This window comes from Hemiscyllium ocellatum, chromosome 5 (genome assembly GCF_020745735.1).
Source record: "Hemiscyllium ocellatum isolate sHemOce1 chromosome 5, sHemOce1.pat.X.cur, whole genome shotgun sequence".
Lineage (NCBI taxonomy): Eukaryota > Metazoa > Chordata > Chondrichthyes > Orectolobiformes > Hemiscylliidae > Hemiscyllium > Hemiscyllium ocellatum.
This window is the reverse complement of record NC_083405.1, coordinates 96,704,861-96,726,910: the sequence shown is the minus strand read 5'-3', so window position 1 is coordinate 96,726,910 and position 22,050 is coordinate 96,704,861. Positions and strand designations below refer to the sequence as shown.

At 40.9% G+C, this 22,050-nt stretch overlaps 1 protein-coding gene across 1 annotated transcript in view; it reads right to left on the bottom strand.

Moving 5' to 3' along the window:
• Positions 1-22,050, bottom strand: part of gpr158a (G protein-coupled receptor 158a) — a 649,347-nt gene that overhangs the window by 517,375 nt on the left and 109,922 nt on the right. Inside the window, exon 2 of the mRNA XM_060825583.1 lies at positions 1,033-1,138. Coding sequence (XP_060681566.1) covers positions 1,033-1,138 — 106 coding nt within the window. The remainder of the gene's footprint in view (positions 1-1,032; positions 1,139-22,050) is intronic.

The window sequence follows — 22,050 nt, the reverse complement described above, 5'->3', positions numbered from 1 at the left end:
CATAGGTTTAGGGTGAGAGGGGAAAGATATAAAAGAGATCTAAGGGGCAACTTTTTCATGAAGAGGGCGGTATGCGTATGGAATGAGCTGCCAGAGGAAGGAGTGGAGGTTGGTACAATTGCAACATTTAAAAGTCCTCTGGATGGGTATATGAATAGGAAGGGTTTGGAGGGATATGGCCCGGGTGCTGTTAGGTGGGATTAGATTGGGTTGGGATATCTGGTCAGCGTGGACGAGTTGGACTGAGGGGATTGTTTCTGTGCTGTACATCTCTATTTCTCTATGACTCTATAACTCTAGCCTTTCATGTGGCCCTCCTTGAAGAAGTTTTGCTTCTCTCTCTGATAGGATTCCTGATCTAGTCTTGTTCACCATCATTATTTTCATTGTCATTCCTAGTGTTTGACAAGATATTTGTCAAAAACTTACTTCTGCAGTCACATCACATTCCTCAGTGTGTGCCTCTGGCTTAGACTTATCACACGTGGATCCTGACTGAAGCTTCATTGTTAGTGTTTAGAATCAACCCCAAATCACAAGGACTCTCCATGATGTACAACATTCCTCTGACAACTGTTCTTACCACATCCTCAGATCCACACTCAGTGCCATGCACTGCCATATGCACACTCTTGACCTCTTTCTCCATCAATAACACATAAGAGTTCTGAATAAGGGTCCCTGCTTTCTGCTTAACTCTGCTTTCTCTGCACCAATGCTGCCAGACCTGCTGTGTTTCTCCAGCAATCTCTGTTTTTGTTTGTGGTAGATTTGATGTTTAGTCCCAACATAAGAACCACTTATGCACTCCATCTGATGTCCAGTGAACCCTCTACGAGTCATGATAGTATGTCATTTATTAGACAGGTCAACTGTAATGGTGCTTTTAACATTGGCAGCAACATTTGAACAAAGAATATCAATAGTTTTCAGTACTTATTGTTTATCTAAAACAGTCCATGACTGTGCCAATAAATCCTCTAGCTCGCCTATCGAAGGGAGACACATTTCAACAAGTAAATTTGGTTTTACCTTAGTGCTGTTAAGCCTGCATTTGTGTGTTCCTCCAAACCATCCTTCAGTTGAACACTGGTCAATGTCCACGTTTTGTAGATTTATGTCAACTCTAACAACACCCCTAGAAGAAAAATAAAATTATTAATCATCATAAATAGATGAGAAGGGTTACATTCATCCTATAACTGACCAATCAGTTTGTATACAAATACTGACCTGAATGGGTAATTATTTTACAAGATTTGAATCACATCATCTCCTTGAAACGATTTCTAAGGTTAACCTGATATTTTAAACTCATGAACTGTGTTACTGAAGTCATTAATATGATAATTCATCAAGATCTTCCTGCCTTTATATAACTATAATACCAGATTGCTGTGGTGAGGTAGGAAGAAATGTCAGAAGCGGGATCAGACTTAAAAATTTCTCAAACAACAAGGCCCACAAAAATTATAAGGTGAAGATGGTTTCGAGCTATTTTCTGAGTCACTGACAATAATCCCTTTTGAAGACAACAGTTTATGTTGCTGCTCAACATGGTCACAAATCAATGGACTGTATATGGCATTTGCTCCAAAGCTTGTACATCATAATTAAATTTGGAGGTTCCATTAATGCAGTTGGACCCTGGATTTCATGTTAAAACTCATCCTCTGCCTGAAAAGTTGGGGGATCTCTGACTGTCCACCCAAGGGTCCCTACCAAGATGTTGACAATAAATCATCAGTAACCAGCATAAATTAGCTGATAAGTTACCCAATGGCATTTTCTTGTTGCTACCACAAATGTGTTTCAAACAGCTGGCACCCAGCCACTGATCTAGAACAAATAGGGTAGAACTTGCAGGACCATGCTGCGCATTTCAAGAAGTGACCTTCTCACCCTTTCCTCCAAGGGTGGTAGTTAATGTGGGATGCTTAGTGTTAATTCTAATGTCGAGTTTTTGGGTCTGTTGGGTTCAGCAAGAAAGGATCAGAAAATAAATAGCAACTTAATTTCAGTTTTAAATAAAATCTTCCTGACACATTTGTAGTTTATTAGTAATGGATTATGAGCATTTTCCATTCACTAAAAGAGGTTATTTGTTCCAACATGACTCTGTCTCCTCTACAATTACATTTTATGTCCATGTCGTTTTTGGTCATTCATTGCAACCACAGTCTGAATCCGTTTTATCCCTGTTATCCCAGTTAGACCCTGCACCTGAAAGTTATTCATCTACATCATCAAGATATAAATAGATAATACTCAAGAACAAACTCATGAATTCAAAAGTGTGAGTAAAAGACATCAAATAATTCCTGAATTTTTCAGGTATGCAGTGATGTGCTAATTTCAGATCCCACTAATATGGAGTCAATTGCATACCTGATAGCTTATTGCCTCATACCTAAACTCAATAGCCTGTCTATCACCATCAGGGGTACTAACACACAATTATAAACCAGCTCTGCATCAATACTCAATCAGACATGATTGTCCATAATAGTCAACTGTTAAATGCATAAATTTGATGAATCCTAACTCATACATGTTGAGATTAGTTATGTTTTTTACAGGTAAAATGTCTAATAATTACTGGCATTAGTTGTTTGCTATTCTGACTATAAATGGAGAAAATCTTCTCATAATTAACCAGAAAAATAAGTTGGTGATCCGAGCCCCCAAGTCACAAATCCAATAAACCTTCAAGTCCTGTGTCATAAAATTGATGCACTCTCCGATCCTGCTTTGCACAGCATGTACAAATGGAAGCACTGCACCATACCGATAAAAAAGAACAGTCAAAAGAATTTACAACTGTGTTTATAATGAGAACAATAATATATAGATCACAGGAGGCTTACTGGAGTAATCCTATTGCAATGTTCAAATGACAGCCAGGGTTGATGTTTTCATGTACCATGACATATGGCTTCATGTTCAATGTCACACTGAACTCCTTCATCTGATATAAGTTCTAATATATAGCCATGCAGCTGTATTGATTTTAAAAATATAAAATATTGCTACAAATCTACATTTAACATACATTAACAATTAGAAGTGATATACTGAAGACTAATTTAATCTCCAGATTCTGGTGAGAAAGATGAACTGTCCTTACTTTACAGTTATGATATTTAACAATAATAGCTACTAAGTCTGATTTGCAGCCTCACAACTCACTGCAATCTATTTTACTCTTTATATGGATTTCCTGTGTCTATGCCAGAAGAAGTCATTCGTTTATGATGCCATATGCCTGGAAATGCTTTTACAGTTCTCTGTGCTCAAGATTATATCAGTGTTAATTGTATTGTGTTATATGTCTATTATAGTTTAAAAAAAATGACTTCAGAAAGAAATCTTACCAGTAACCGGAAGCAACACCTTAGGTGGCCACAAAGTGGGAGATTTTTATTTGAGAAATGGTCCCTTTTTGTATTCACCACAAGCGAAGGTTTATGAGGAGAAGGACATACTAAATGCTCCTCAGGCAGTCTGTCAGTATAACTAAATTGGCACTGAAGGTCATAAAAGATCATAATCGCATAACACTTACTGCTAATGCATGCTTCCTGCTGAAATATACTCTTCCATTCAGATCATCTCAAAAACCATTTCCTAACTTCATCCTGAAGAAGGATCACTGGACTCGAAGTTTTAACTCTGATTTCTCTCTAAGATGCTGCCAGATATACCAAGTTTCTCCAGCAATTTCTGTTTTTGTTCCTTACCTCACATCTTCTTTCAATGTATGTACCTGATCCTTTACACTATTTTGGTAATTTTTCTGGCTATTTCTGCATTGTCACTTTTTAACAGCCCAGTCATAGTCTTATGAGAAAATTTATGAAAAATCAGCTTTTCATGAAATAGTTACACCTGCTTAATATGACAAATTTTGTACTCTATTCTGAACAGACAGATGGGTACATCCACAAAAAGATGTTCTTAATACTGTTCTAGTTATACAATGTTGTAATTATTACATGAAAGGACAATAAAAAATACATTTTATAACTTCATGGCAATTGTTGCACTGAATTAATTACAAAGGTGTGTACAGGATGAACTGGCTAAACATGTTGATGATATTTGACAGCTGCGTGACCTTGAATTAGTCCTGTGAACATTCCTGCATGTGCCAAAGACAGCACAATCAAAGTTACTTTTCTGTACTGGCTATTTGCTTCATTGTATAAGAGAGAGTTTTGTTCTGAAGTTTTGGATTTCACCTTAGACCTGGATCACGAACGGTGCCAGGAACACCTTCAGACCAGCCATCAACGGAGGAGTTGCTAATGTTCAGGAGCGTGTGAGGCTCATTGCTTTCTTTTCCAACAGGTTTAATTAGAAGCACTAGCTTTCGGAGCGCTGCTCCTTCATCAGGCGGTTGTGTGATTTTTGACTTTGTACACCCTGTCCAACACCGACATCTCTAAACCATGCTTTCTTTTCCTTCCTTTTCCATCTTCATTTATTACTGAATAAATTTTCATAGCTCAGGGTCGGCAGCACGGTGGCACAGCAGTTAGCACTGCTGCCTTGCAGTGCCAGAGACCCAGGTTCAATTCCCACCTCAGGCGACTGACTGCGTGGAGTTTGCACATTCTCCCTGTGTCTGTGTGGGTTTCCTCCAGGTGCTCCGGTTTCCTCCCACAGTCCAAAAATGTGCAGGTTAGGTGAATTGGCCATGCTAAATTGCCCGTAGTGTTAGGTTAGGGGTATGGGTGGGTTACGCTTCGGTGGGTCAGTGTGGACTTGTTGGGCCGAAGGGCCTGTTTCCACACTGTAATGTAATCTAAAAAAAATCTTTTATTTTTCCATCTTTTATTATTACTAAATAAATGTTCACATTTAAGCAAATATGCTGTTGTCGAGTCTTCTCTCAACCACATTTAACTGAAGCTGAAAAGAATTGCTTGGAGACACCCTGTGTTCCAAGACAAGGTGTCATATATAGTTCTGCTGTTTCAAGCAAGTATGTTAGTATTGACATGGTTTACCCACGACAAGAAGTATACAGTCAAATGAGTTGTGCTCTGCACGTATCATTAGAGATTCAAAATGCCCTCCAAATCACCAGTACAAAAAGTAAATCAATGTATACATTCATTTGTAAACCAGATATAAAACATACCTGTTCAAAAAAAGGGAATTTTGTTTTATTTTGCACAGGAAGAAATAAAGCACATTTCAAATCACTGTAAACTCAGCTGTCATTTTATTGAATGACAAGCCTTCAAAGCATTTACTTAATCTATTATTCACTGATTCACACTGAGGCTATCCTAAACTACTTTAGGATAATAATTCTACATTTCTGTCAAAGAGTTTATATATTCAGAGCTAAACAGTGTCATTCAATCCTCGCTAGAAAACAATAATTACTCATAAAGAAAACCCTTTTTGATGAAAGCTCCTATTTATCAAAGTATGTTTTATTAGATTCCAATTCCCCAATTTTGATGGATTAGGACATTGGGAGAGTTAGGGACCAGCATTCCCTTTAATTTTTTTAGTGGCTGAGTGGGTTTCCAAGGCTTGTGTGCAGCAGTAATTTCCAGAAGTGAAGTCAATGATGTGATTGTCATGCTGACGCCGATTATGGTGCATGGAATCCTGGAGTGGCTGCACGTGCTCAAAGCCTTGCAACCTCCAGAGGGCATAAACTCAGGGTAAGGGGTCTACCAGTTAAGATAGAGTTGAGAAGAAATTTCTTCTCCTAGAAGGCAGTGAATTCATGGACTTCTTTCATGCAGAGGACTACCGAAACTGGGTCATTAAGTAATCAAGGCTGAGATCAACAGATTCTTAATTAGTAATGAAATCATGGGTTATGGGCAAAAGCCAGGAAAATGAAGATGAGGATTATCAGATTAGCCATGATCTCATTGAAAGTCAGAACAAACTCGAGAGTGGCTTATTTCTATGTCCAATGGTCCCACAATCAATTGCACAGTGAACGCAAGTCAGTCTGACATTGACCTGCACAATTCCATTTCAAACATTTTGTACTGTAACTTGCAGTAAGTATAAACTGAAAACAATGTGGTAAGGGATCGGGACATCTGAGATCTTAGTGAATAATGACACCAAATGTCTATTTCCTTAATCAATAAGATTTACGGATGACGAAAGAAATAGAAGCCTTCTCCATCGCTTCTATTTCTTTCTTCATCCATAAATCTTATGGATGGACAGCAAATGGTGGAAAAGAATGGTAACACTGAATTAAAATTATATTCATATTAGAAACCAATACATCATACCTACGTTACAAACACTGAAAGTACTTAATTGAGGATCGGAACCATGAAATGAATTGGGCCTCACCTGCACCTTCTAAGGTTGAACTTAGTCAAGCCTACATCATAGTACTCAAATTTGCAGAGATGTTGTATTGAGTGCATTATAAGGAAAGAAGAGGGATATTTCAATTGCTTACTTTAAAGTGTATTGAATATTCTGATTACATAGTGTGATACAGAAATAAGTGATAAATCAAGAAACAACAGGGCAGTTAGTCTGACCTCAACAGTAGGTAAACTATTGCAAAATTTTCAGAGGGACAGAATTAATCTGTGCTTGGGGCAGGCAGGGATTAACCAAAAAGAGCCAGCAATATTTCATTAAGAGCAGCTCAGGTCTGACTAACTTGATTGAATTTTCAAAAACGTGACCAGGTGAGTAGATGAGGACAATATATTCGATATAGTCTACTTGGACATCAGCAACACTTTAGATAAAGTCCTGCATGGGAGAATGGTCATAAAGGTAAGAGCCCAGGGGATCCAAGGAAATTTGGCTAATTAGATCCATTGGCTGAGTGGCAGGAAGCAGTGGCTGATATTTGAAGGGTAATTTTGTGACATTAAGTCTGTGTCCAGTGAGGTTCCATAAGGGTCAGTATTGGGCTCCTCTGTGGCATTTATAAACATTTTTAGGAATAGGAGGGTGGATCTTTAAATTCATGCATAGTATGAAAATTGATGTGGAGGTGAGTAGTGAGAATACCCTTAGATTACAGCGATACTGGGATTCTTGCCTTTATTAGCCAAGGCATGGTGTTTAACAGCAGGAATGTTATGCTGGAACTGTATAAACTGCTGGTTATGGCCACCGCTATTGTGTGCAGTTCTGGAATCTGCGTTATAGAAGAGAAGTGGCAGCATTAGAGAGAGTTGAGAGGAAGTTTACCAGGATGTTACCCGGGCTGGAGAGTTTCCATAAGGAAGAGAGATTGGATAGACTGGAGCTGTTTGCTTTGGAACAGAGGAGACTGACAGAGGACATGACCAAGATATATAACGTCATTACGGGCACGGATAGGGTATACAGGAAGGAACTAATCCCCTTGGTGGATGAACTAATGACGAGGGGCATAGATTTAAGTTAAGCGATAGTAGGTTTAGAGAGGATGTGAATATTTTCTTTTCCACTCAGAAGATGTTGGGAATAAGGAACTCATTGCCTGAAAAGGTGTTGGAGGCAGAAACTCTAGTAACATTTAAGAAGTACTGAGATGTACACTAGCAATGCCAAGGCATACCCAAGTGCTGGAAAATGGGATTAGAATAGTTAGGTAGCTGTTTGTAGCTGTTTGCACCAGTGTTAATTTAATGAGCTGAAGGGCTTTTTTCTGTGCTTTAGGCTTTGAGAACAGGAAGAAGACCATGAAACTGACGGCAGGATGGTCAGGAACTCACTTACTAAAGAAAGCAGATACAAATCCCATAAGGGTGTGTCATTGAACCAGTGTTCAGTATAATTAAGATTGGTCTCAGTGCCTGGGCAGTGTCCTTCTGTATACTCTAGCAAATCCCTTGAGTAATTGTCATGCATTGTGTTCTACACAACATTGTGCAGAAGTGAGGCATGCTGAAGTACTGAGCACACATTGGCTGCAGAGGAAGCAGAGGAGAAGTAAGAAGAGCAAGAGAAACAGCAAGGAGAGAAAGATTCTTGTCTTTATGACTATAAAGTTCAATTAGCCACTAACTTCAGACGAATGTAACAAGCACATCCAACTGCCATTCTCTACGGCAACCAACACATTGCAAATTCCATTAGCCCAAAGCAAATGATTACCAAACAATCTGGTGTCTTCAAATCACAAGCGACACTGCTTCAGGGAAGCAGAAAGCTAGAACAATGAGGATGCAACCCAGAGTCAGCCATGACCAAACGGAGCCTTACACTCACTCACACCAAACAACCATTTATTGCACATTCCCCTGCCAATCCAGACCATCCTATCATCAGCTGAGAATTTTATTTGCCACCAGACAATGAAAAACGGGCAATATAGGAAGTGATGCAAAGTGATAAACTGATGAAATTTTACTAAAACACAGAAGCTTCATTTTGTCAAACGCCAATGGGCATATCCCTGTGTAACTACAAAGTTTTACTTGATTTTTTTCCCACGCTTCCTACTTAATGCAAGAGTCACTCTTTCAGCAGAGGAACAGGCAGGCTGCTGACATCTCTATTTTTACCATCATGATGATTTTGGCTGATGTCATCTGAATTTGGAGCATGTGAGGGTCCCATCAAAAAGCTGTTGCACCTGGACCTAAAAAGGTGAGCAGCAGGTTAGAGGGTGTGCAGGAGGGTTTAACAAGAAGGCAGACTATGAAAGAAGTAAAAAGGAAGGATAACTCAGGCGATATTATTCAAGATGTTGGAAGTCATGAGGGTATGAAAACTAGCATAAGGGCACTTTACCTGAATGCTCGTAGCATTTATAACAAGGTTGATGAGTTAGCAGCACAAGTCATCGTGTATGAATATGACTTAGTAGCCATTACAGAGACATGGTTACAAGATGGTCATGATTGGGAGTTAAATATCCAGGTGTATCAGACTATTCGGAAGGACAGACAGGAAGGTAAGGGAGATGGTGTTGCTCTGACATTCAAGGACAACATCAGGGTAGTGCTGAGAGATGATATACATCCCATTGAGAGTACATTTGAATCCATTTGGGTGGAACTTAGAAATTCTAAGAAGAAAAAGTCACTGACAGGCACAGTCTAAAGGCCACCAAATAACAACATCACATTGGGGCGGCCAATAAACAAAGAAATAACTAATGCCTGTAAAAATGGTATGGCAATTATCATGGGGATAAAAACAATGACTCCAGATGCTGGAAACCAGATTCTGGATTAGTGGTGCTGGAAGAGCACAGCAGTTCAGGCAGCATCCAAGGAGCAGCGAAATCGACGTTTCATGATGAAGGGCTTTTGCTGAAAACGTCGATTTCGCTGCTCCTTGGATGTTGTCTGAACTGCTGTGCTCTTCCAGCACCACTAATCCAGAATTATCATGCGGATTTTAATCTCTATGTAGATTGATCGAACCAGGTCAGTCAGGTAGCCTTGAGGAGGGGATCGTTGAGTGTATCCGCGACAGTTTTCTTGAACAATATGTAATGGAACCAATGAGTCCTAGATCCGGCCCTGTGTAATGACACAGGAATAATTAATTACCTCAAGGTAGAGATCCTCTTGGAAGGAGCAATCACTATATGATTGAATTTAGAATACAGATGGAGAGTGTGAAGATAAAATTCAATAGCAGGGTCCTGTGCTTAAATAAGGGAGACTACAATAGAGTGGGGGAGGACTTGGTTAAAATAGACTGGATACAAAGATGTCATTTTGTGACAATGGAGGACTTTCAAAGTAATTTTTCAAAGTGCTCAGCAAAAGTATATTGAAGTGAAAAGTAAGAAAAGTGGTAATCTGCCATGGATGTCTAAGGAAACAAGGGAGGCTATCAAATTGAAAGAGGAGGCATACAAAGTGGCCAAGTTTAATGGGAAATTAGGAGACTGGGAAAGCTTTACAGGTCAACAGAAAGCCACAAAAAGAGCTATAATGAAAAGTAAGATAGAATATGGGAAGAAACTAGCACAGAATATAAAGACAGATAGCAAAAGTCTCTATAAATATATAATTTAAAAAAGAGTGGCTAAAGTAAGGGAGAGTCATTTAGTCATGGGATATGATTAAATGGCTGAGGCATTGAATAGGTATTTTGTGTTGGTCTTCACAGTGGACGACGTGAGTAACATGCCTGTAATTGACAAAGAGACGAAGGTAGGTCATCAGGGAAGAGGGAGTGCTGGGCAAACTAATGGAGCTAAGGGTAGTCAAGTCTCCTGGTTCTGATCGAATGCATCTCAGGTTACTAAAAGGGATGGCAAGAAAAATAGCAAGTGCACTGGCGGTAATTTTCCCAAATTCCCTAGACTTTGGGGCAGAGTGGAAAACAGCAATTGTTAGGCCACTGTTTAAAAAGGGTGGTAGACAAAAGATGGGGAATTATAGGCTGGTTAGCTTAACCTCTGCAGTAGGGAAGATGCCTGAATCTATTATCATGGAAGAAATAACAAGGCATCCAGATGGAAATTGTCCTATTGGGCAGACACATCATGGGTTCATGAAGGGAAGTTCATGCTTAACTAATCTTTTGGAATTCTATGAAGACATTACGAGCACAGTGGACAACAGGGGACCCAGTAGATGAGGTATACCTGGATTTTCAAAAGGCCTTCGACAAAGTGCCACATAAGAAGCTGCTGCATATAATAAAGATGCTTGGCGTTTTGGGTAAAGTATTAACATGGATGGAGGATTGGTTGACTAACAGGAGGCAAAGAATAGGGATAAATGAGTACTATTCTGGCTGGCAATCAGTAACAAATGGTGTGCCTCAGGGATCAGTGGTGGGACCTCAATTATTTACAATTTACATAGATAATTTGGAATTGGGGACCACATGTAGTGTGTCAAAGTTTGCCAATTACACTAAGATGAGTGGCAGAGCAAAGTGTGCAGAGGACTGTGAAACTTTGCAGAGGAATATAGATATTTTACGTAAGTGGGCAAAGATCTGTCAGATGGAATACAATGTTAATAAATGTAAAGTCGCTCATCTTGGTAAGAATAACAAGTGAAAAGGACTGTTACTTGAATGGTAAAATGTTGCAGCATGTTGCTCAGCAGAGGGACCTGTGTATCTTTGTGCATGAATCACAGAGAGTTGGTTTGCAGGTACAACAGGTAATTAGGAAGGCAAATGGAATTTTGTCCTTCATTGCTAAAGGGATTGAGTTTAAAAGCAAGGATGTTATGTTGCAGCTGTAAAGGGTACTGGTGAGGCCACACCTGGAGTACTGTGTGCAGTTTTGGTCTCCTTACTTGAAAAAGGATGTACTGGGACTGAAGCGGATGCAGAGGAGGTTCACTTGGTGGATTCCAAAGGTGAGGGATTTGGTTTATGAGGAGAGACTGAGCACACTGGGATTAGATTCATTGGAATTTAAAAGAATGAGGGGGGATCTTACAGAAACATGCAAAATTATGAAGGAAAGAGGGCATAACATCAAAATTAGGTGGAGCAGATTTAGGACTGAATTGAGAAAGAACTTCTTCATGGTTGTGAGTCTATGGAATTCCCTGCCCAGTGAAGTAGCTGATAGACCTTTTTTGAACAATGAAGAAATTACGGGTTATGGTGAGAGGGCAGGTAAGTGGAGCTGAGGCTACAAAAGGATCTGCCATGATCTTATTGAATGGGAGAGCAGGTTCGAGGGGCCAAACGGCCTACTCCTGCTCCTAGTTCTTATGTTCTTCCCATCTGAAAGAAGTGGGACATGAGGGCATTTTGTTGGGAGCCCCCAGTTCCAGTCTTCTTTCACCATTATCTTTTTATGGCCTAATCACACTTCACTCCTATCCATCTGCTGGAGAGCTGCGACTGCAATGACACTATAAGGCTTATTATTCTGCCAAATAGTCACCAGACTTGAAATGTCAACTCTGCTTCTCTCTCCACAGATGCTGCCAGATGTGCTGAGTTTCTCCAGCACTTTCTGTTTGTGTTTAAGATAACAATTATGTTGCCATCCATGAGTTTGCAAGGCCATTACCAAAGCCTGTGTAGACTAATTTGATTGCCATGAATGATTGTCATGGTGTTGGCCATTCTAGCCATGGAAAAGGACATACTTGCGATGCCCTGTGATATTAACTCACTCGCCTTGAGCTGGTTACTTATTGTTCATATAAGGTCAAATGACCTTTGAAAGAAGAACTATTTAGAGAGAGAGTGATAAGATTGAATTGTCAATTTTCCTCAGCAACAGCTTTTGGTCTGTTAGATTCTGGTTTTCCACTGACTGCAGGCTGCAACACAAAAGTAACTTCTAAGAAACTGCAGCAAACACAGTTCTCTCTTTCTCCTGTAAAAGAATTCATATGATTATGGAGGTTTACAAGGAAGCAGTGCTCTCCCTGGCTCTACCACTCTCTCGGAGTAAAAGACAGTGCTTAATGACTCTAAGAAGTGAATTGTCAACTCTGTTCTAACCGATTAGCTTCCTGGTCAGGTGATTGGAACTGGGGCACTTTCACAATTCTGAGGCTAAAAGTAATGTGAGCTCATTAATGGAAACTGAAAAAATTGTGAGAAAATTACCTCACTACACCTTTGTCTTTTGAACTGACGATACACAAGATTTTCTTTTTTTTTTCCTTTTTTTTCTCATCCATAGTAAGTCTGCAGAGCTGTATGTCCCATCATATCCTGTCTCTGTATGAGTGTTTGTGGGAGTCAGATTAAAAGGGGCTTTCATTTAAATTCGCAAATATAGTTGTAGTTTTTTTTATTCTTGTTCAAGTCTAAGTTTGTTCACAATAAATATGAACCTATGTTTATGGATGAAATCTGTTAGTAATCTTTTCTGGCCTAGGTAACAGTAATAAAATAGTAACTTAACCGCCTTGGTGATTCAATTGGACATTTATTCTTTTGGACGTCTCATGGAGTTGTAGGGCTTGGTTACCAGCACACTCCTCCTGTTATAGTACAACAGTACAAGCAAACACCCAGACAGAGAAAAGAAACAAATTTATGTTGGCACAATGAGAACTACTGAGAGGGGTGGTCCCACAGTCCAAAGATGTTATGGAGATTATCATATCTTACTCGCTGAAATCAAGTCATCTGCCTGAGTGTTGGATGACAGGAGGATTATGATATATTTGACTGTCACTAAGTAGTTGCAGGATTCTCATTTCTCAGATGACCTGGTGAGTTACTAATGCCATTGACATTCTGCACTTGCTTTTCTATGATTTCCATATTTGATACCAGTGCAGGATCAGTTCCAGTTCTTTCCATTTCCCTCATATTTTGTGCTTGTTTCTCTTGCAACAAGGGAAAGTGCAGACTTATGAGTGACCGTAACGCTGTGTGTGCAGCTCAAAGTGAGAATGCATATGGTGAAGGTGACAGGAAGAGGTCACTTCAATTGCATGAGTGACAGGATGGATGGACAGATGGGCATGTGAGAAAATGTAGAGAAAGAGAAGCATAGATTGTGGGCGGCACGGTGGCACAGTGGTTAGCACTGCTGCTTCACAGCGCCTGAGACCCAGGTTCAATTCCCGACTCAGGAGTTTGCATGTTCTCCCCGTGTCTGCGTGGGTTTCCTCCGAGAGCTCCGGTTTCTTCCCACAGTCCAAAGATGTTAAATTGCCATGCTAAATTGCCCGTAGTGTTAGGTAAGGGGTAAATGTAGGGGTATGGGTGGGTTGCGCTTCGGCGGGTCGGTGTGGACTTGTTGGGCTGAAGGGCCTGTTTCCACACTGTAAGTAATCTAATCTAATCTAATCTAAGCTTCATTTGAAAGATAAATGGTTTTGAGGTGTGTTGTGATGGAGTAGGTGTGACAAGACAGAATGAAGTGGGGCGTGACCAGCATAGGGGTATATTCATAATTGGCAGTAGATGGAAGTACAACTATTCACCTCTCCTGGACTGTTTGTCATGTCCTGCACAGAATCCAGCATCATATCACAACACACTGATGCTGGCCTCCAAAGCTATTTCTGACCATGACCTTCTGTGGCAGGAGCAGGTTTCTTCCTCCATCCATCTCCTCAAATCCACCAGCACTATAGCACGAGAGGAACAATTAAAGTGGGGTGCAGCATTCGAGTATGTTGAGTCCATCTTCTAAAGTGATTATCTCTTCCAATTTTCAACGCTTTCCTAATCCATCTTTGTTTTGATCCTTTTAAATACTCCAGTTAAAATTGCGTTATGCACATGCATATCTCACATGTAAAAACCCAAAGAACTGTAGATGCTGTAAATCAGAAACAAAAACAGAAGTTGCTGGAAAACCTCAGCAGGTTTGACAGCATCTAAAAAAGGATATCAAAGTTAACATTTCAGGTTCAGTGACCCTTCCTCAGAACTGACGGTAGTTAGAAAAATGTCCGTCTATATGCAGACAATAGGGTGTGGGGAGGGGGTAAGGAGTAAGCAATAGGTGGGGATAAAGGCCAAGGAGAGGAAAGAACAGTCAAATAGAGAAATGAGTCAATAATGATCTGGCTAGAAGGAGACTATTAGTGGCTAACAATAGGTAGTGTGTAATGGCAGAAGATGTGATAAGAAAGCCTGGTGTGTGTGTGTGGTAAGGGGCTGGGACATGGATTAGATTAGTTACAGTGTGGAAACAGGCTCTTTGGCCCAACAAGTCCACACAGACCCACCACCCACCCAGGCCCATTCCCCTACATTTCACCCCTTCACCTAACTCTACGGGCAATTTAGCACGGCTAATTCATCTGACCCGCACATCTTTGGATTGTGGGAGGAAACCGGAGCACCCGGAGGAAGCCCACACAGACACGGGGAGAACGTGCGAACTCCACCCAGTCAGTCGCTTGTGGCGGGAATTGAACCCAGGTCTCTGCCGGCGTGAGGCAACAGTGCTAACTACTGTGCCATCGTGCTGCCAATGGGTTCAGGCCCTAAAATTATTGAACTCAATAATGAGTCCAGAAGCAGAAAATGAGGTTGCATTGGGCTTCGCTGGAGCACTGCAACAAACCTGAGTCTGAAATGTTGGTCAGGGAATAAGATGGTGTGTTAAAGTAGCAGGCAACTGGAAGCTCAGGATCCAAGAGAGAAAATGTTGGAAAATCTCAGCAGGTCTGGCAGCATCTGTAATGAGAGAAAAGAGCTGACGTTTCAAGTCTAACTGACCCTTTATCAAAGCTCAGGGTCTTTTTTGTGGGCAGAAAATGGATGTTCTGCAAAGCAGTCACTCAGCCTATACTTTGTTTCCCCAATGTAGAGGAGACCACATTGTGACCAGCGAATGCAGTAGACTAGATTGTGAGAAGGGCAGATAAATTGCTGCTTCACCTGGAAGATATATTTGGACCCTGGGATACTGAGGAGGTAAATGGGCAGGTGTTACACCTTTGGTGGTTGCAGGGAAAGGTACCGTGGGGCTGTTGAGCAGTGTTTGGAGTGACGGGAGAGTGCACCATGGTGTCCCGGAAGGAACGGTCCCTGCAGAAGGCAAACATGGGAGGGGAGGAGAATATGCATCTGGTAGCATCTCGCCGGAGGTAGCAAAAATGGCAGCTGATGACTTTCTGGATGTGGATGTGGTGCGATGGTAGGTAAGGTCAAGAGGGACCCTATTGCTGTTGCAAAAGGGAAAAGAGGGGGTGAGGGCCAAAGTGCAGGAGATGGAACAGACTCAGCTGAGAGCCCTGTCAACAATGGTCCTGAGGAGTCCTCAGATGAGGAAGAAGGTGGACATTTCGGAGACTGTCTTATTGAAGTTGGCATCACAAGAATATATGCGATGGATACGGAGGAACTGGGAGAATGCAATGGAGTCTTTACACAAAACAAGGTACAAGGATCTATAGGATAAAGTGAAGACTGCAGATGCTGAAGATCAATTATCAACTAGGAGAAAGTACCCCTCATTCCTGATGAAAGGCTTATGCCCAAAATTTCAATTCTGCTGCTCCAGAGATGCCCTGCTGTGCTTTTCCAGCACCACACTTTCAATTACAAGGATATATAGTCCAGATAGCTGTGGGAGTCAGTGGGTTTATAGTAGATATTAGTGACCAAGCTATCCTCAGAAATGGAAACAAAGGTGTCGGGAAGGGAAGGGAGGAGTCAGAGATAGGCCAGGTGAAAGTGAGGGTGGGGTGTGCATACAATGCTAAACTTGGTAGTAACTTTATAGATGAGTAACAACAGTAAAATTCTTCTGAGAATACAGGCAACTTTAGACCCCCCCCACACACACACACACACACACCACCCCCCACTACCAAGATCAATCTAGTAAATTTGCCTCAGAATTAATATGGCTGAGGTCGGGTGTAGAATACACAACAAAAATCTCACACCAAAGTTTGAAGTTTTGTTCCCAAATCAGGATTTGCAGAGTTGAGAAAATTTCCATCTCCACAAATCTGACTTGGGAGGCAGGATTGGACTTTCATTCTGGGGAGATGGGAGGAACTGAAGTTGGGTGTAAAACCAAATAACATATAACTAATACCTGAAATCGCTCCTAAAATCTATGAGATGATAACGCTGTTGTGCACAAACAGTGAAGAGAATGAGTTCTCTAGAATTTAGAAGGTTAGGGGGTGATCTGATCGAAGTCTTCAAGATATTAACATTAAAAAAAAGTAGATAAACTAATTATAGTGGTTAGGAATTTTAGAACAAGGGGACATAGTCAGAGAATTAGGAGCTGAGCATTCAGAAGAGATGTTAGGAAGCATTTCTACACATTTCTAAATGTTTAAAACGATCTTTAAAAAATGACAGTTGATGCAGGATCTGTTGCTAACTTTTAAATCAGAGGTAGATACATTTTTGGTAAGCAAAGGTATTATTAAAGGATATAGGCCAAAGGCAGGTATATGGAGTTAGGCCACAGATCAGCCATGATCTCATTCAATGCTGGAACAAGCTGGAAGGTTGGAATGGCCTACTCTTGTTCCTATGCTGTCCCCAGAAGGAGGTCAGTGCTGCCGGATGCCAAGATAGGCTGTGGAAAGGCTCACCTTAGTGCTGTCCGACCACTAAAGAAATGAAACAAAACTAGCCCTCACTCCCCCATAAACTATCCATGTCACATTCACACTGACCAAACTAACCACATGCTGCCCATTTTCTATGGACCACCATAAGCTCTATGCCAACCTATCCCACCCCAACTACCACCCTTTGCACAAAAGATCTCCATTCAACACTGGGTGTCCTCAGGACCTGTACTGAGATGAAATTGAATAGAGTTCCAAATTATTTTATTGTATTCACTTATTTTTTTAAAAAAGGTGCTCATTGATTAAAAACCCATCCAAAACATTGAACTTCTTTCGACTGCTTAATCCCAACATTTATATTCATTCCTGATGAAGGGCTTATGACGAAGTGTCAATTCCCCTGCTCCTCTCATGATGCCTGACCAGCTGGATTGTTTCAGCACCACACTCTCGATTCTGATCTCCAGCATCTGCAGTCCTCACTTTCTCCCATTTATATTCACAGGAGATTGGCTAACATGATGCTACTGTTTAAGCAGGATGGTAAGGCCAAGCCAGGGAACTATAGACCAGTGAGCCTGATCTCGGTGGTGGGCAAGTTGTTGGAGGGAATCCTGAGGGACAGGATGTACATGTATTTGGAAAGGCAAGGACTGATTAGGGATAGTCAACATGGCTTTATGCATGGGAAATCATGTCTCACAAACTTGATTGAGTTTTTTGAGAAAGTAACAAAGAAGATTGATGAGGGCAGAGTGGTAGATGTGATCTATATGGACTTCAGTAAGGCATTTGACAAGGTTCCCCATGGGAGACTGATTAGCTAGGTTTGATCTCATGGAATACAGGGAGAACTAGTCATTTGGATACAGAACTGGCTCAAAGGTAGAAGACAGAGGGTGGTGGTGGAGGGTTGTTTTTCAGACTGGAGGCCTGTGATCAGTGGAGTGCCACAAGGATCGGTGCTGGGTCCTCTACTTTTTGTCATTTACATAAATGATTTGGATGCGAGCATAAGAGGTACAGTTAATAAATTTGCTGATGACACCAAAATTGGAGGTGTAGTGGACAGCAAAAAGGGTTACCTCAGATTACAACAGGATGTGGACCAGATGGGCCAATGGGCTGAGAAGTGGCAGATGGAGTTTAATTCAGATAAATGCGAGGTGCTGCATTTTGGAAAAGCAAATCTTAGCAGGACTTATACACTTAATGGTAAGGTCCTAAGGAGTGTTGCTGACAAAGAAACCTTGGAGTGCAGGTTCCTAGCTCCTTGAAAGTGGAGTCGCAGGTAGATAGGATAGTGAAGGAGGTGTTTGGTACGCTTTCCTTTATTGCCAGTGTATTGAGGACAGGAGTTGGGAGGTCATGTTGCAGCTGTACAGGGCATTGGTTAGGCCACTGTTGGAAAATTGCATGCAATTCTGGTCTCCTTCCTTTCGGAAAGATGTGAAACTTGAAAAGGTTCAGAAAAGATTTACAAGGTTGTTGCCAGGGTTGGAGGATTTGAGCTATAGGGAGAGACTGAACAGGCTGGGGCTGTTTCCCTGGAGCGTCAGAGGCTGAGGGGTGACCTTAAAGAGGTTTATAAAATTATGAGGGGCATGGATAGGATAAATAGACAAATTCTTTTCCCTGGGGTTTGGGAGTCCAGAACTAGAGGGCATAGGTTTAGGGTGAGAGGGGAAAGATATAAAAGAGACCTAAGGGGCAACTTTTTCACGCAGAGGGTAGTACGTGTATGGAATGAGCTTCCAGAGGAAGTGATGGAGGCTGGTACAATTACAACATTTAGGAGGCAGTTGGATGGGTATATGAATAGGAAGGGTTTGGAGGGATATGGGCCGGGTGCTGGCAGGTGGGACTAGATTGGGTTGGGATATCTGGTCGGCATGGACAAGTTGGGCCGAAGGGTCTGTTTCCATGCTGTATATCTCTATGACTCTATGACACTTGGAGATCTCAATCAAACTGGAAGCTGATCGGCATCCCATTGTAATAATAGATTGTGAAATCATTATGCAGAACAATCCATTGGTAATAGTCCTCAGGTTAATGTCAAAAGACAGCATGAAATAGCAGAATCTTTGTAACTGCAATTTTCTTACAAAGTTAAAGGAAAAGGGATTGAAATAACTGGACTGTTTCAGTTCCAATGAGCTTGCAAGTTTCAGTTAGTTTATCCACTTATTATGCACATTTGTGTCTACTTTTAACAATCTCAAAAGCCCTTGGATTCTCTCAAAAGGCACTTTCCTTCACCCAAACAACACAGAACATGCTGGAGAATCCAGCAGGTCTGGCAGCAACTCCAGACAAGGAAGTAGAGTTCGTCTTTCAAGTCCAGTGACCGTTCATCAGAACTTCAAAGGATCACCTGACTCAAAACAATAACTCTCTATGGATGATGTTGGATCTGCTGAGTTTCTCCAACACTTTTCGCTGTAGTTTCAGATTTCCAACATCTATAGTTCTTTGTTTTAGTTTTGTGTTACCTCTCCCAAAGCTCACTTCATCTCTACCAAATGGCAGCTGATCCCTCCCAGAAATGCACCTGGACCTATCCATAAGGGTATCTAACCTCTTCTAAGAACTCCAGTAGTTTTAGACCTTCCCCTGAATCATCCCAGGGGTGAAAATTGGATGTTGATGAAACCCCTTGAGTTTTATCATGTGCAATTGCCTTCATGAAGCTCTTACAAACAGCTTCTGATTCTCTCAATTGTTACAACACGGGGTAAACCCTTCTGCTTAATTTAACTCAGCAACACAGAAAAGATTTATCTTATTCAGTAATCTGTGAAAATTTGATAGGCCAAGAACTAATTAAAGTAAAAGTAACAACTTTATTCCTTTCAATATAACAGAGAATAATTAACTAACAACTATCTGCAACTCCTCTCTAACCTATCTTTTGCCTTCCCTTCTATAATACTAGAAAACCCAATTGTCGAGGTAGAAAAGATACTTGTCTGACGTTTTGGGCTGAACACAAAAGTAACTCACTAGCCTGCAAGCAATATGTACATTTAATCACTGTACGTCCAGTAGATTAATTTGAGTTTTGAAACGAGAACTAGGCCACAATATAAAAAATAAATAGGAAGAAACTGCATTAGTCTGTTTAGCTAGTTCTGTCATTCAACACGATCATGACTGATCATAGATTTTATCTCTACTTTCCCAACCTCACCACATGTCCAGCAATTCTCTGAGTCAAAGAACTGTGTTTCAACCTCGAATATATTCAACTGTAGCGCATTTAATATCCCCTGGGGTACAGAATTCCAAATATATACAACCCATAAATTAAGGATCTCCATTGATCTCCAGTCCAAATGATTGTTTGCCAGAGTCTATTCTCCTATGAAACTAAATTCCCCAGCAGCAGAAGCACACTCTAACTATCTACCCTGTCGGGGTACCTATTGAGATGTTCTATATTTCAATAAGCTCACCTCTAATTCTTCCGTGAGAGGACAGACCCAATTTACTCAGTCTCACACCATAGGCCAACTCTCTCATCCCAGTGACCAATCTAGTGCATGTTAACTGTAATGTCTCTCATGCAATTATCCTAACTCATTTTAAGGTGTTGTCCCACTAGAGCCTTGGACAAGCATCACAAGGTTTCTTTACTGATGCACACTAAACCCTTCACAAGAGAGACCAACATGTTCCATTTTCCTCCTGTTGAAATACTGCACCTGCATACTAATTCAATATTCTAAATTCAAACAGGATTGGAGTTTGGTATATTTCGGGGTATAATTCAAACTATTTGGACTAATTCAAATCAGTTTTTTTACTTTCCAGACAACCAGCCACCCTAGCTACTTCAGTAGCTGGAGCACATATTACACTATATCTTTTTTTCAAAACACTTGGTTCTGTCAGGTAGTTCTGTTGCTTTTAACTCTCTTAAAGGTACAGTACACCTAACATCTTCATAACACCTTCCACCTTAAGAAAAAAATGAACCATCATAATAAACGATGGTTTCATTTTGTTCTTCTTTTTTCTTAACACATTACCCTAACATAAGATAACTTTAACATAAGTTCACTAAAACTGAGTTTGAAGGGTCCTATCACTGGTTACAGCCCTGACATGTCATCCCCTTGGGAAAATATCCAAGTGTCCGAGATTTTATCTGCCACCTACTTCATTCTATACTGTGTCCTGATTAGGTGCTGTTTAGCTAATTTACCTACGTAATTTAGTCTCTCCTTCACCTCCAACACATAATCTAAGTGTGAGATCTCCGATTTTGGTCCTGTCAATTTTTCTTCAATTAATTTTAAAAGGACTCTCACTTCTTGGCCGTGTATTAACTTGAAGAGAGTGAACTGAGGACATTCATTTGGGGCATCTGTAATGGCAAATAAACCTCAACTCCTTCATCTTTCTCTTTATTTTTCGTTTCATGCTGTGACTTATAATAGTGGAATTTGATTACTTGATAGTCTGGGAAAATACCAGGATATTTTTGTTTTAACTCCTCAGTTTCTTAGTCTTCCTTGGGCTTCTCCACAACAAAGGGTGTCACGTCCACATTGGATCCTATCAAATCATTTCCAAAAACAAACTGAATTCCTGGAACTGACACTCTGTCAATCACTATCACTGTAACTTCCCCATTCTTGAGTTTGCATTCCAACATGATCTTACATAGCTAAATTTCTGTCCATCTATCCCACAAGTTACCACACTCTCGGGTAACAGATCAGAAAGTGTGCATATTCGCTCATCTCTTACTATTAGCGATTGGTTAGATCCTGTATCTCTTGAAATTAAAATTTCTTGTCCTTCTCCCCCTGTTCTTTCAGAGTAAATGGGCAGCATGGAGGTAAAGTGGTTAGCACTGCTGCCTCACAGTGCCAGAGACCTGGGTTCAATTTCCACCTCAGGCAACTGTCTGTCTGGAGTTTTCACATTTTCCCCGTGTCTGCGTGGGTTTCCTCTGGGTGCTCCGGTTTCCTCCCATAGTCCAAAAATGTGGAGGTTAGGTGAATTGGCCATGCTAAATTGCCCATAGTATTAGGTGAAGGGGTAAATGTAGGGGAATGGGCCTGGGTGGGTTTTTCTTCGGAAGGTCAGTGTGGACTTGTTGGGCCGAAGGGCCTGTTTCTACACTGTAAGT